This window comes from Anthonomus grandis, chromosome 17 (assembly GCF_022605725.1).
Source record: "Anthonomus grandis grandis chromosome 17, icAntGran1.3, whole genome shotgun sequence".
Classification (NCBI taxonomy): Eukaryota; Metazoa; Arthropoda; class Insecta; order Coleoptera; family Curculionidae; genus Anthonomus; species Anthonomus grandis.
Window position 1 is genome coordinate 11,825,957 of NC_065562.1, and position 14,880 is coordinate 11,840,836.

The 14,880-nt window shown below is 30.1% G+C and overlaps 1 protein-coding gene and 1 pseudogene across 2 annotated transcripts in view; one reads left to right on the forward strand and one right to left on the reverse strand.

Moving 5' to 3' along the window:
• LOC126746235 (uncharacterized) overlaps positions 1-11,570 on the reverse strand; it is a 13,869-nt gene extending 2,299 nt beyond the window's left edge. Inside the window, exons 1-8 of one of the 2 annotated variants that reach the window (XM_050454390.1) lie at positions 11,464-11,570; positions 11,098-11,406; positions 10,790-11,044; positions 10,537-10,734; positions 5,471-5,737; positions 5,200-5,413; positions 4,129-4,307; positions 3,194-3,339 (exon numbers count right to left, since the gene is read on the reverse strand). In XM_050454390.1, the coding sequence (XP_050310347.1) occupies positions 5,345-5,413; positions 5,471-5,737; positions 10,537-10,734; positions 10,790-11,044; positions 11,098-11,406; positions 11,464-11,466 (1,101 nt within the window). In that variant the 5' untranslated portion in view covers positions 11,467-11,570 and the 3' untranslated portion in view covers positions 3,194-3,339; positions 4,129-4,307; positions 5,200-5,344. Of the gene's footprint in view, positions 1-3,193; positions 3,340-4,128; positions 4,308-5,199; positions 5,414-5,470; positions 5,738-10,536; positions 10,735-10,789; positions 11,045-11,097; positions 11,407-11,463 lie in introns of those variants that run through there. The other variant, XM_050454388.1, reaches the window with a different exon arrangement.
• Positions 180-1,932, forward strand: LOC126746234 (uncharacterized; annotated as a pseudogene).
• Positions 11,571-14,880: the final 3,310 nt, after the last annotated feature.

Sequence of the window (14,880 nt, forward strand, 5' to 3'; positions counted from 1 at the left end):
CACATCTCGTGAGAGTAAAAGGCACACGTCAGTGACATGTACCCTTTATGCGAAATGTTAGTGTTTCAAATGGTGGGGTCAACATGTGTTTGTCGTGCGTTTTACGTCATCAGCAAAAATTCGACTTAATCTGTTGGTTGCTTCGGGGACAGTTGCACGTGGTTTTAGTTTCATTTGACATGGATGACAATTCTGAACTAACACCTAATAAAAGACGAAAAGCAGAGCCTTCTAAGTACGCTCGCAACATACAGAAAAAGCCAAGATTGGAAGGAAAGTCTTATAAAAATAGTAAAGGAGAGAGATGTTTGTGAGAAAAAAATTAATAATGGAGTCCTTTGGAGGTAGGTTCTTTTATAGTATTTTTGGCACATCGGTTAATTTCATTATTTAGTTGTAGAATGAAATGCTCTGAAAAGTTCTCTGTTGCAGATAGATTGGCGATTTTTCAACGATTTTATACTTTAAGCTCTAAAAATAAACAAGACATTTTTCTACAGGGTCTTGTGGATATTATAGAAGTAAAGCAGCGGCGTCCTCGACCAGGTGACAAAAATAAACCCAAATCAAAAGTTTCAAGTACTACTCATTTAAAGAAAGTTCCAAAGTAGAGATTTGTGTTAAAGCATTTTTGAATTTATATGCTATCACGTACAAATGCATCAGGAGAATTAACACCTTATCCTCACAAGGCAAGACTTACGCGGAAAAATGACAAGTGCTAATACTTTCTCAGAAGAAATTTGGAATCGTGTAAAGGAACACATATAATTATTTCCTACAAAAATCAGCCACTATCCAGGACGTGAAAAACATTATTTAAATATCCAGCTAAATTTGACAAAAATGCATCAACTTTACCTAGAGAAGTATTCAAGCCAAAAGGTAAGCTTTTCATTTTATAGATGCTTTTTCCGTGAATATTTTAATCTCTCTTTCGGAAGACCACAAGTTGATATTTGTTCGACTTGTAAGTTACTAAATAACAAAATAAAAGACCAAAATTTGAATGACACGGCCCAGCGTACTGCCGTCGCAGAATTGATAGTTCAGAAACGAAGGGCTAAAAAATTTTATTCAAAAATAACCAAAGATAATGAAGAAAAGGAAAATAAAGGCCTAGTTCTGTCATTGGCCTTCGATTTTATTCAAAATGTCCAGTTACCCAAAACGCCTGTGGGTGAGGTATTTTACTACCAGCAGCTTACTGTATCCGCATTTTGTATTCACAATCTTAAGACAAATAAATTCAGGGTGTACATTTACCACGAGGGACAGGCAAAGAAAACAGCTGACGAAATTTGTACGTTTGTTCTCGAATATCTTAATGAATTCAAGGAAAATCAATCGGAGCTTCATCTTTACAGTTATAACTTCTGGGGCCAAAACAAGAATCATACTATGGTCAGGATTTTTTGGCTCTCACAGATTCTGGTAAATTTAGCATGATTTGGCACTTTTTCCCAGCTAGGAGGCATTCATTTCTCCCGTGTGACAGTGGCTTTTACGAAAATTTACGGAAACATGATAGAATATGCACCATTCACGAAATTTCCAGGATTATTATTACCAGTACAAAAAATAATACAAAATTTTCAGTCAAAGAGGTTGCAACAAGTGACGTATTAGATTTCAAAAACTGATGGGGAAAATTTTATAAAAAAACCTGTGTCTCTGAAGAAACAAAACACATTCCTCGTAACGAAAAGGTCAACTTTCAAATAAGCACCTTTTCATGTTTTAAATACACATCCGAACAAAAAGGCACTGTTCGAGCCTATCCTTTTACTGACGGTTTGATGTCACATACATTTAATTTATCACAACCTGGAATTGCCCACCCAACTTTGCCAACGAGCCTTGCGCATCCCTTAGGAAAAGTTCCTATTAAGGTCAACAAAATGGAGCATATAAGGAAATGCACTGCTTTTGTTGCAGAAGAACACAAACCATATTTTGATGCTATTCTTCAGTGGCCTATAATCAATAATCAATGAGTGATTAGTTTTTCCAAAACATTGTACTCTTCTATTGAAATTAGCTGTTTATTTTTGACTTGTACTTAACATAATTGAAGCTGTATTAAAAAAAATAAATATTTTTCAAATTTACTAAATAACATTATTTGCAAAAAGGGCACATGTCAATTCTTTCAAAGTCTTCTGGGGGAGCTAAAATCAATTTTTAAATTTAAAATATAAAAGGTCAAATCGTGCTATTCAAACAACAAATCAATTATAACAATAAATGTTAATAATTTTACTTAATTTGATGAAAAAACAGTTTTTATTGATTTTCCAAAAATGTGTTTTTTTGACATGTGCCCTTTCTGCTTACATCGATTTAATTAGCTTAAGTACAATTTGTTTAAAGGTTATAAATAGCCTACCACCCAAATGCAATGCTTTTAGGGCAGCATGGGACTCTGTAAGTATAAATGAATAAACATTTGAAAATCTAGCTGCTATCTAAATCTAGCTACGAGGAAACCAGAATGACAAATGATGATTCGGAGGTCTTTCGCTTAGCTCTAGAAGTCCAGGTTTGGCAAATTACGTTAGAATCTGGCAAATTTATGAAAACAAGTATTCAAAAGTCAGAAAAAAAATTACTTGCAATAATTGTAATAAGTTAGGACATGAATATCGACAAAGAATAGCTGATAAAAATATTAGCCAAGGCTCGAATCAAGTATCTAATAATGCTAATGTTCATATGTTTGAGATATTTTAACAATGTTTACTGCTAGCTCAGGTGTTGGAAAAATTGAATGGATTTGTGACTCAGTGGCCAGTTTGTTTATGACAAGTCAAAAGAGTTAGTTTTCAAGTCATAGATGAACTTGTATCTGTTCTAAAGGCAAATGACAAATTCATAAAAGCTGCTAGAGGGAGAATAATTGAAACAAGTATGCAGTAAAAGTCAGTGGTTTGGCAGAACCACATACAATGTACTATTTATTTCTGAGCTTAGTAAGAGTTTATTTTCAGTATGAGCTATGGTAGAACTAATTCCAAGACAACAATAGAAAGATAAAAGGTAAATAAAATTAAGTAAAGTTAAATACAATTTCATTGTCCTTTAATATTTAAATAATAAAAAAATGGAAATAAAAAAAAATATCTTATATATATATATATATATATATATTAATATAACTTTTATATTATTCTAACTTCAGCTAATCCTACTTTTCTAGTTGATGATCCAACGATTTTATAGAAATTAAAATATCGTCTGCTATCATTTGAACTTCCTCTTGAGATTTTACCAATGCCTTATCAATCAGTACTCCTATATTAAATTTTTCGTCATAGCTCAGTATTGCAATAGAAACACCTGAAAATATGAAATACTATTATTGAATTAAACAAATTGTAATATTAGATAAAAATCAACAAATACTTTTTGTTAACTTACTAACACATCTCGTGAGAGTCATTTATTGGATGGTCTTAGGGCTTAATATAATGTTGTTTTAAAATAAAGTAAGAGTAAATAAAAAAAAATATATCGAGTCGTATTTGTTTATACGATAAATCTCTTTTTAAGAATGTGCTTTAAATAATTTAAATTTCCAATGGATACTTTAAATTAACTTCCAATATTCATCTAGAAATATTTGCTATTTAAATTTATTGAATTTAAAAAATTGTTTCTGACTATTAGTACAAATTATTTATGTAAACATGTAGAATTTAATCAAAGACGTTATATTTTGGACGAATGTTATTTAAATTAAAACCCGTGCAACCATTTATTATTTAAAAGTAACTTTTTAAATTGTTTATTATTATATAGAGTTTATATAGCCATTTTGAACCAAAACATTACATTTGATGCTCTCTAGGAAATTAAAAAATAAGATAAATATAAATTTTTTCAAAAATATTAGAATAAACGATAAAACATTGTCGTTATGCTTTAAATATATATAGTCATTATGATAAATAAAATTAAAAAATTATTCTTTCTAGGTGTAACACTTTTTATTGTCAATGAGTATATTTGTTGTTAAGTGAGCATTTTTTTCTTATTTATATTTTTTCATAAATATCTAATTTATTATCATTTTACTCTTTTGAGGTTAACCCACAAAATCTATATATCATACTAAAAATTTCTTACCCGCTAGTAATACGTTAGGTGCTATAGGTATAACTTTTTCAAAAAATCCAACCATCTCTGGTATTTATAGTCGAACCACCAGGTACATTGGTTAAAATATAGGAGAATTTCCATTCAAGATGTTTTACTAATAATATGGGTGGAATTAAACCCAGCAAGCGGACGAGTATAGTACCAACCTTCAAGAAAATGTTTTTATTGCCTATGAAACTTAGGGCTTAGATAATATACTAGATAACTAAATAGTAAATTGGCATTTTTGCGAATGGAAGTTTTTTAAAAACAGCATTACTTCAATATGGCAAATAGAGCGAGTTTAAATCAATTTATGGAAACTTTAAGCCGTTTATTTTCCATTGTCATTTATTTTTTACATGTAGAGACGTGATTCAAAAACTGGTATAACCGGGTGGTGCGTCGCCGAGCGGAACATAGGAAATCTCATGTATATTTTAAGGGGGTCAATTATTGGCTTCCCTGTACATTTTACAGAAAAAAAGTAAGATAACTTATGCCCGTTTGGTTTTACCTGAACCGAAAATTTGCTAATTTTGCAATTATGTTTAATTGAATAATTCAAGATTCGCTTATTAAAATTTTTTGAAACTTTGCACAAGGGTTTGCCAGATTGGTCCTCTTCAAAAAGTTATCTTACATTTTTCCTATAAGATGGACAGGGAAGCCAATAATTGACCACCTTAAAATTTACATAGGTCTTCCTATGTTCCCGCTCGGCGACGCACCTCCCGGTATGTCCCAATCAATGAAGTAACTTTAATGTATAGAAATCAATAATAGAAAATTATTCAAAAATTCAATGAAAGAATAACTTGTCATCTTTAATATTGTTATGTTTTATATGATTTTCCAAAACTTTATAATTTCTTTGCTTTTAGGGGTAGAAGCGTTATTTAAAGGCTAGAAAAAAATCAATCAATTATTAAACTTTTTTTTATTGCTTAATACTAAAATACTGTTTTTTCCTATTTCCAAAAAAAAATAATTTACCAAAATACCAATATACTACTTCAATTTATTCTATATTATCCTAAATATTTTATTTTTTCTCACCAAAGCATCAGCTAATCCTATTTGCCTTTCCCATTCTTTTGAAACGTTTTTCAATGCTTCTACCAAAGTAATAGATCCATAAGTCATTGGTGTATCAAAAAATACTGCACCAGCTTTATTTTTTAGTGCCACAGGTTTAGTCGTATCAAACGTCGGGATAATCCAGCAGAACTGCTATTAGTCCAGACATGTCCTCTGGTATAGGCAGGTCATTCTTAAAAGAAAAACAAAAATTAATTTCTAGATTTTGATACAAATCAATATGTTATACCCTTTTAAAATAATTTGACAAACTAGCAGCTACTGCAGTAGAGACAACGCACATAAATTGGGTTTTTGTCTTGTTTTTTATTCTTTTTACCATTGGTATGCATTCTACTGTGTCTTCTGCTACCCAGGCACATAATTTTTCCCCTGTTAATAATTTTCCATGAAGGGCATTTACGTCCTGTGACCTTAAATGGCTTTTCGCTACGTATTTTCCCGCAGATACGAATAAAAGTTCCATGTACACCGAAGTCATTTTTATTAGATTAACCTAAAAAATATGCACTGATTGAAGTTATAATTATTAACAGAATAGTCTCATAATTATGTCAAATAAATTTTAAGTGTTTTTGTTTAATTGTTACTATTTGTAATTTAGTATTATAGAAATTATATTTTATTATATATATCATTCACAGATGAAATGATAAAATTAAATTTATTTAGATACTAAAAAAATATATTATTCTGAGAGAATTTTAAGAGCAAATTTTTATTACTATTTGGAATATAATATTGTGAATTGTCATTCCAGTCAATTTTAAAAAATGTCTAGTCCTTTAATTTTTTATGTTATCCTAAAAATTTTTTGTAAATTTCAATTTAAGATTTTAATTCAAAATTTTTTATATTTAATTTTTTTCAAAAAATATTTTATTAAAGATTTATAATAGTTTATTAATATTCTAAAAAGAATCTTTATATTTAAATTATTCCTAAATATTTCATCAGGTGAACACAAAAATGTAGTATTAATACTTTTTTCCCTAAAAATCAGTATTCAACTAAGAGTATTTTTAAAATATTTGAAAGGATTAAAGAATGTAAGTTTCCAACAATTACTTTAAATAAAATTTTAAATATTAGTCAATTTTTATTGAATATTTTAAAAAAATAAACGTTTAAGTACTGCCAAAATATTAGTCTGTAATAATTTGTGGAAAATTTAAGCGAATATCTAAACATTATAGGAATATATTATAAAATTCATTTTATTGCCAATTCAAATTTATTTAATTCCATGTCTTAATTGTTATTTGATTATGTTGACATATCTTATAAAATATTTCAGATAAGATTACTAAGAACGTAAGTAAAGTGAAAAATTATATCCTAAAATCAATATTTTTTCAAAAATATTCTTAAAATATTTAAATAATATTTTAAATAGAATTTCAATATTTATCGTAAGAATCTTTAAGTTAGCTCAGCTAACCACAATTTATTAAATTTGTACGTAACCGTCTAGCGGTCATTTGATCTAACCACAATGAGTGTGTTGCCTAAGTAGTATATTATATGGAAATATTACATGCATGCTCTAGATGGCAATAAATTCGGTTTTTATTTCGATATTTGGTTAGTGTGAAAGGATTGTTTTGTTTTGGTGTAAACAAATGCCTTTGCTTCACGTTTTGAAGTGGTTTTGATAAAAAATGGCAGGAAAAACATATTTTCTTCATAATTACTTGTTAGAAATTAATTGTTTTGATAGTAGTGTAGTATCCCGGTCTAACCACCAGGCATCAGTAAATCTGAGAGGTGTCAGAAAAGTTTAAGATTATTGGTTTACAGGAAATTTACGTATGGTTTGAAATAAAGACTTTGACTATAATAGTCTCAGGCGGCTCTTGGTGATTTCCAAATCTAATAATAGGAGTTGAAATATACATTTGCTATGGATATGTTTTATAACTAGTGATTTATTTCACAGAGGGTTTATTTCTTTTTTTTTCAGGTCCGTCCAAAATTACTTGGAGGTGGAAAGAATAAGAAAATCTACCACCTGGCGGTTTTGAAAATTTAATCAGTAGCATAGCACCTGATAACGAATCAGAGGTGTCTTCCGTTACCGAAGATGGTATTTGTGACGGTGAGGAAGCAGATATCATCAGCAGATATCAACAGCAAGATATACCTGCAGCTGTAGTTATACCGAACTATGAATGGGAATCTGAAGATGAGGTTCCTTTAGCGCAATTACAGTTACAGCTTAGAAATACTACAATACAGTGGACAAAGCAGACAACATTTTGTACATAGGTTGACCCATTTACTGAAAATACTGGACCCGTTATACCACAAGATCTAGAAAGTCCTACTAATATTTTTTTGCATTTGTTAACGTTGGATCTGATCGAAAAAAATCTATTCCAAACTAACCTTTATGCCGTTCAAAAACAAGGTGGCAATTGTAGTTCATTTTTGCCAACAACTTCAGCTGAAATAAAAGTGTTCCTTGGTCTGAACCTTCTGATGGGATTAAAACCTATACCCAGCTATCGTGATTATTGGTCGTCCAGAATTGAACTTAGAGATGATTATATAAGTACTGCTATGTCCAGGGTTCGCTTTGGCTGGTTGTTGAGCAACTTATATTTGAATAACAATGCAACTGAACCGAAAAAGCAAGATGACAATTATGACAAGCTTTACAAAATTCGCCCACTCCTTGATGCCTTATCAAATTCTTATCAAAATTCATTTATGCCAAGTGACTACCAAGCCATAGACGAATCTATGATACGATTCAAAGGAAGAAGCAGCATTCATCAAGAGGGGATACAAGGTGTGGGTAAGAAGTGACGAAACAGGATTTATGTCGCAATTTCAAATTTATGCAGGTAGAGTTTTAAATCTTACTGAAAAATCCTTAGGTGCCAGGGTTATAAACGACTTGTCTAAAGAATTAGTTGGAAATAAGCATAAATTATACTTTGATAATTTTTTTAACTCGGTTGAGCTGCAAAACATTTTACCGTTGGAAGGCATTTATGCATGTGGAACCGCGAGAAAAAATAGAAAAAATATGCCAAACGACTTACGTGACGATAAGCATTTGAAAAAAAAAGAAGCGGACTATCAGGAGGAATTGTAGCCTTAGGGTGGATGGATAAAAAAAGCGTTCTTTTTATTTCAAATTTTCACGATCCTGCCAACCTGGAAACCCTTTTCTAGAAGAAAAAAAGACAGCTCTAAAGAAGATGTAGAGTGCCCATCACTCGCTAACGATTATAACCGGCACATGAAGTACGTCGACAAGTTTGACATGTTAAAGTCACTGTATGAAGTAGATATAAAGTCACGAAAATGGTGGCACCGAATTTTTTGGTACTTTGTGGATGCTACAGTCATTAATTCCTACATCATCTTCAAACATAGAATACCAAATACTATGACCTTGAAACAGTTTCGGCTTTCTGCAGTGAGTGGCTTAGTTGGTTCAAATCCAGAACAAGCGAAACGTGGTCGGAAAAGTGCAGAGAAACTCCCAAATAAATTCAAACCTCTTGTACCTTAAGAAGCAAAATACGATAAAATGCTCATATGCCCATTCACACTTACTATTTCTCTTAGATGTGCCCAATGCAGTAGCCGCAAGGAACCACATCGAACCGTATGGAAGTGCTCAACATGTAACGTCGGATCTTAAAAGATGTAAGAAACTGTTTTTACGATTTCCACAAACCATAGTGAGTGACTAGTGGTTAGTCCAGATAACCACCGTTTATTTATTTATTTTTTTTAAATAGACACTTATTTTTTTATACTATTTTATGTTCAAATACCCATTTAAATCAAGATTTGTTGGTAGTAACTGTTTTCTTCGTAACTTAATTAATTTCGTCCTCAAAGGGTTAAGAATTAATACCAACTTATAATATATTATAAGCAAATTGCTACAGACAAAAATAACAATAAACTAAGTTTTAACAACATATCGTTATTTTGACTAAACGTGATTAAAAGCCGAAAAACGGTAAAACAGAAATAAAATAAAAATATAAAAATAACAACAGAAATAGTCAGATCAAAAAACTACAAGCCGACACCAAATCCAAATAGGGTTTAAACTAAAAATTAAAAACACCTAAACAGTTTTAGCATATTGATAAATATAAGATTAAATATTTAGTACACGCATAGATTATGCATTGTAATATTTGATCTAGCTTGATTAGGTTCAAAAGCAGTTTTATACTTTGCTTCTAATCAGGGTATATAAAAAGATAGTTGTTCCAGAAGAAAGGAGCTATCAATTCTCTTATTAATGAGTTTCCACGTTTCTGCAGCAATTAAAAAATTTCATATTAAAATTACCCGTTTTAGCCTTTCAAACATCTCATTCATTAGGGTGGTATTAGCTAAACCATTATTAGTATTTGGTTCATTGTTATTGCAAAGCCTTTTAACCTGAATTATAATAATGCTAGGCAGACCATTATTAAATTGCGTAGTTAGATTGGTTGCTAGAAAATTGATCTTTTCTTCAAATGCGCTTCTTTAATAAGGGTGGAATCCGTAGGCAAGTTTTGCAGAAATACTAAATACGCATATTCTTAAGTACAATAACACTGATAAATTGCGACCTAATTTGTTGCAATCGTACAAGAATTAGTAGAATACCAATATGCAGTACCACCACTTGTAAAAACAGCGAGACTAGCAAAGGTAGTTATATTGAAAAAAAGCAAACAAGTAATTTACTTTTCAAGAGATAGTGGAATTTATGCAATTGATGATAGACCGGATGACTTTACTTGTTACTGGTTTTTACAGTAATTAATAATAAAGATTTTACTAACTAAAGCGATATAGAAAATACAGTAGAACAGTTTGAGAGAGGTGCAGAAATTACGTACATGTATGTATGTATTTAGTAATTTTTGTTATTTAATTCCTTTTATTTTTAATATATTTAACAGTTATGTTCGTATATAAGTTAATAATATATTTTAAATTAATTTTTTCCTATAAATCCAATTTAAAATCACTACATGTTTAAGAAAATTCTACATAAAAATATATTTTAGTGGCCAACGTTTCATATTACCTTTAAATGTATCACAGTTATATAAAAGAACTTTTTTACAAAGAAACTCTAATTTATTATTAACTGTAACTTCAGAGATACTCTTTTTGATTTTGAGATGAATTTGATTATTCTGAGGTATGTTGAAATATTCTTAAAAAAGAGGATTCTGCCTGAAAAATTACCTAACTCAATAAAAAAGATACGTTTTTCCAATAATTCTAAGGCAAAAATTTATTTTTTTTTATAATACTTACCACATTTGCTTCTACCCATTCACTAAAACTTTTGCGCTGTTTGCCACTACTTTGCTTTTTTAACACCTTTTCGAAAATTTTCTTTCCATAATTTTCGCATCCCTTATCTCCAAATACGTGGATTATAAGATTCACTAGAGAAGTTCCATCAGCGATTGAATGATGAAACCTTGATATGATTGGATACCTGTAAACGCCCTAGAAAATATTTTTTGCTTACTTTATTAATTTTTATATATGTGATATGGATTACGTTTTGTGTTTCCTTAATAGGACAAGGTCCAACATGTATATCCCAAAGTACAGATCCATTTTTTCCAAATTCCGCATTTGTCACCTTGGCAGTATACTTCTTTAAAAATTCTTCTGTGAGTTCTTTATTTTTATCTAAGTGTATTTCTTTAACAACATCATTGACATTACAGTCATATTTTTTGGTGAAATAGTAACCATGAAAAGAATGAGTCGAGCTAGTAAGCTTAGGATAGTTGTCCGGAAAATCAAATATCTAAAAAAACTATTTAATAATTATTTGATTTTAAAAATAAATTAAATAGCCACCTTTTCCTGTATAATTTCTTTAACTCTCTTGACCATGTCAATTTTTTTGTCACAGCGAGCATATGCTACAGTGGTAATATGACATACCGAAACGTCAGGTAAGAAAAATATTAAATCCCTTGGTGGTACAACTCCGCCATAACTTTTTCCAATTTTTAATTTTAAATAAATATTTAATATTATCGTATATATGAAAAAGACTATTGAAAATATAATAATGAAAAACAGGCTGATACTATTTAGGAATAAAAGGTGAAGTAGGCTGAATTTTGGCCTATCTTGTTTCTGAACTTTTGATGATGAGAAATCCTAAAATTACCAAAAAAATTATGTTTTATTTAATAATATTTTTATGCCAATATTTACCATTTTTTAATTAAAATTATTATCACACAACTAGTAAATATAGCACGTATTTAAGAAAAAACAACTTATCAGTTTAAGACAGCATGCTAATGTGACTGATTTTTTTTTATCAATAGAAAAAATATTATATTTTAAATACCCTTTCATGAGTAGAACTCTCATTTGTGTCTAGTGATAAAAATAGATTACTTAATGACATAAGAATTTGTGACTATCTTATAGTTCCGCTTGTGTCGGTAATTAAATTGTGTAACCTAGATTAGGGTTAATGTATTTTTGAGTAGATTTCGTAATATGGTTATTTACGTAAAAACAAGAATGAAAAATGGGTTAAGTTATGAAAAGGCATTTAATATTTCGTTGAGATTATGCTTTAACTATAAGGAGTAAAGAAAGATGAACAAGGGAACAATCATTAACAGGTCATTTTTTATTATTTTCCAAATCAAACTATTAATTTATTATTAACTGATATTGAAGTAATATTATTAAACAAAAACGGTAATTTAACATATTTAATCCAAAAATATTTCAGTCAATATATTAAGTATATATATGTAGGTATTTGTCAATATTGTCCTATGTAGGTTTTAGCCCCTATATTATATATTTCACTAGGATAACATAAGAATCTCAAACTTGTCTTGATCATATATTTATTTATAATAAACTAAAGGCAACTATTTTGAAATATAATTGCATTGTATTAGGAACTGACTTAACAGACACAAAATAGAAATCCTAACTTCCTCCAAACTTGAACAAAAGACAGACAATATTGATGATCATTTCTCGACATTACTTAAAGATACAACTTGGGAAGATGTAAAAGTATTCATGGTTATCTTATAACAGATTTTTAGAAATCTTTAGTATGCTTCTTAAAAAGTGTAAGTTGGTAACAGATTCTTTTAACGTTAAAATATAATAAAATAAAGCGTTGGATAATTTATGGAATTATACGTTCAATCAAATATAGAGAAAAGCCAATAAAATGTACTACTAGAGATAAAAACCATCCTAACGTTAAGCAGGAATATTGTAATTTTCGTAACATTTTGAAGAGAATAATTGGGCACGCTTAAATACATTGCTTTAAGAACTAGATATCAGAAAACTTGAGCAATATTAAACAAATATATAACATAATTAAATATGCTTCAAATAAAAAGCAAAATAACAATAAAAATACTAAATTGAATATAACCGATGACAATAACGTACATATAACCCATAACCTTGTATTAGCTAATTACTGCAACAAATATTTTACTTATCTTAAATTAAAAAAAGGAAATGGCTGTGTTGCTCGAAGGAAGATAAAAAAAAATAAACCGGATGTAGTCAAAGCAATTTAAAAGCTTAGCAGAGCGCTTTTGACGTATAAGCCATCACCAGTGCTAACTGAAAATGAATTGGGTGTTATATGCGTAAAAAAACATTATAGCTAAAAGTGCATAAATGTAATGTACTCGCGGCAATTTATTTTTGAAAGCTTTCACCCTTTTTAAAGATTAGAACGACTACTAATCTTTTTAACTGGTTTGGAAATAAACCCTTTTCTACCGAGATATGGATAATTATAGACGATATTGTTAAAAGTTCATCAACACATACTTCTTATAATATATACATATGGCAGATTGATGAGCATCAAAATAAATTTGTAGTTTATTCTTTATATCTACAGAAAGATATTTACCTTCATCTGCATTCTCCTTATTATTTTCTAAGGTTTTTTCCGATGTTTTTATCTTATTTATTGTATGATTTCTAATTTGTTTATTATTAAGATTGTTATTAAGCTCCCAGCTTGCTTAAATTTTATTTTTAGCATCACTTATTAATTTATTGTTCACCTCTATGTTCACGAAACGAAAAATTCGATATAATGTAAGGAGAGAACCTTACATTGTATCGAATTTTTCGTTTAAGCTTGTTTTTAAGCTTTTTGGATGAACGCTGACATTATTTGGTTTCTTCTTAACTAATTTAGGTTTGCTAGTTCTTCCCTTTGTTTTAGTAGTGCATTGGTGAAATTTATTTTGGACATTAATGTTCGTTTTTTCCCTTGTTTTAGTGGAAAAAATACATTAAAATAGCTCAGTAGTGTATCAAAGAAAGAGTAATATTCTTCTTGCTTTTTTATTGTTATGTATTGACGGCAGGTAGCACATAGAACATGGGTAATAAAAAAATTCTCACTTAGTAATCTAATCGTGCCGCAAATGGTAGACTTAGCAAAGGTATCACCAGTGATATCTTGGGTCTCTAAGACTACAAAAATAAATGAATTGCTAGGGATTTGTGTGTTAAATATAAAATCATACTTTGGGTTTTTTTAATTATTCGCCTTGTTGAACATCATTATTTCGTCACTCGTCTATGAAATAATTTTTAGGGGATTTAACCAGCTTCGAGTTAGAAGAATTAGTTCTTAATCTGGACCTAGACCAATCAGATATCGGCGATTTATCGTCGAAGAGTGAGGATGAAGTAGATGTGGACTTGGATTTGGTTAATATTAACCTTGATCATCAGGATGGATTAGAAAGTATAGAGGATATGGAGATGGCAGAAAATATGAGTGATTCTTCGGATGACGAGTCTCTTGCCCATTATTTATCAGGCTATGAAAAAACTTGGTCCCGTGTCCGGGAATTTGAACCATTCCAGTTTAACTTTAAAAACGAAAACATTTTCACTCAATTAAATCAACCAAGTATGTACCTAAGAAAATACATTTCTGATACTTTCTTTGAACAAATGGCACTTTTCACAAATATGCGTGAGGTTATTGAGACAGGCCGTTCTCTTGAAACTTCTGAATATGAATTGCGAAAATTCTTTGGAGCTTCCATGTTGATTGGAATTTATGGTCTACCGAGAATAAGGATGTACTGGGCGCGAAGTACAAGAGTACCCATTGTTTCAGACACAATTTCAAGAAATCGGTACTTTATGTTGCGATCACGGGTAAAACTTGTTGAAGATCAGAAGGTTACCAATGAAGAAATAATAATAAATAGATTCTGGAAAGTAAGGCCTTTATTGGACATGGTGCAAAGAGGATGCCGTTTAAATGAACGAAGAAAAATAGTGTCAATAGATGAACAAATGATTCCTTTTCATGGACAAGTAAAAATGCGACAATTTGTTAGGGGTAAGCCAAATCCAGTGGGATTATTCCTCAAGCAGATTTCGAGCAAAGTGATTCTCATGAAGAGCAGGTAACGCCCCGAAAATAACGGAAATTTCAGCCTATTCCAGATAGAAGAGAGAGGAAGCAGGGAAACACTCTACCAGTATTTACCAAACAAGACCAGAAATCAGACCTACTGAGGAGAAGAAAAGAAACAAGAGGAACAAAGAAATAAATAGCAGGATCTGTTTAGGATTAATATTGAAAATGAACAG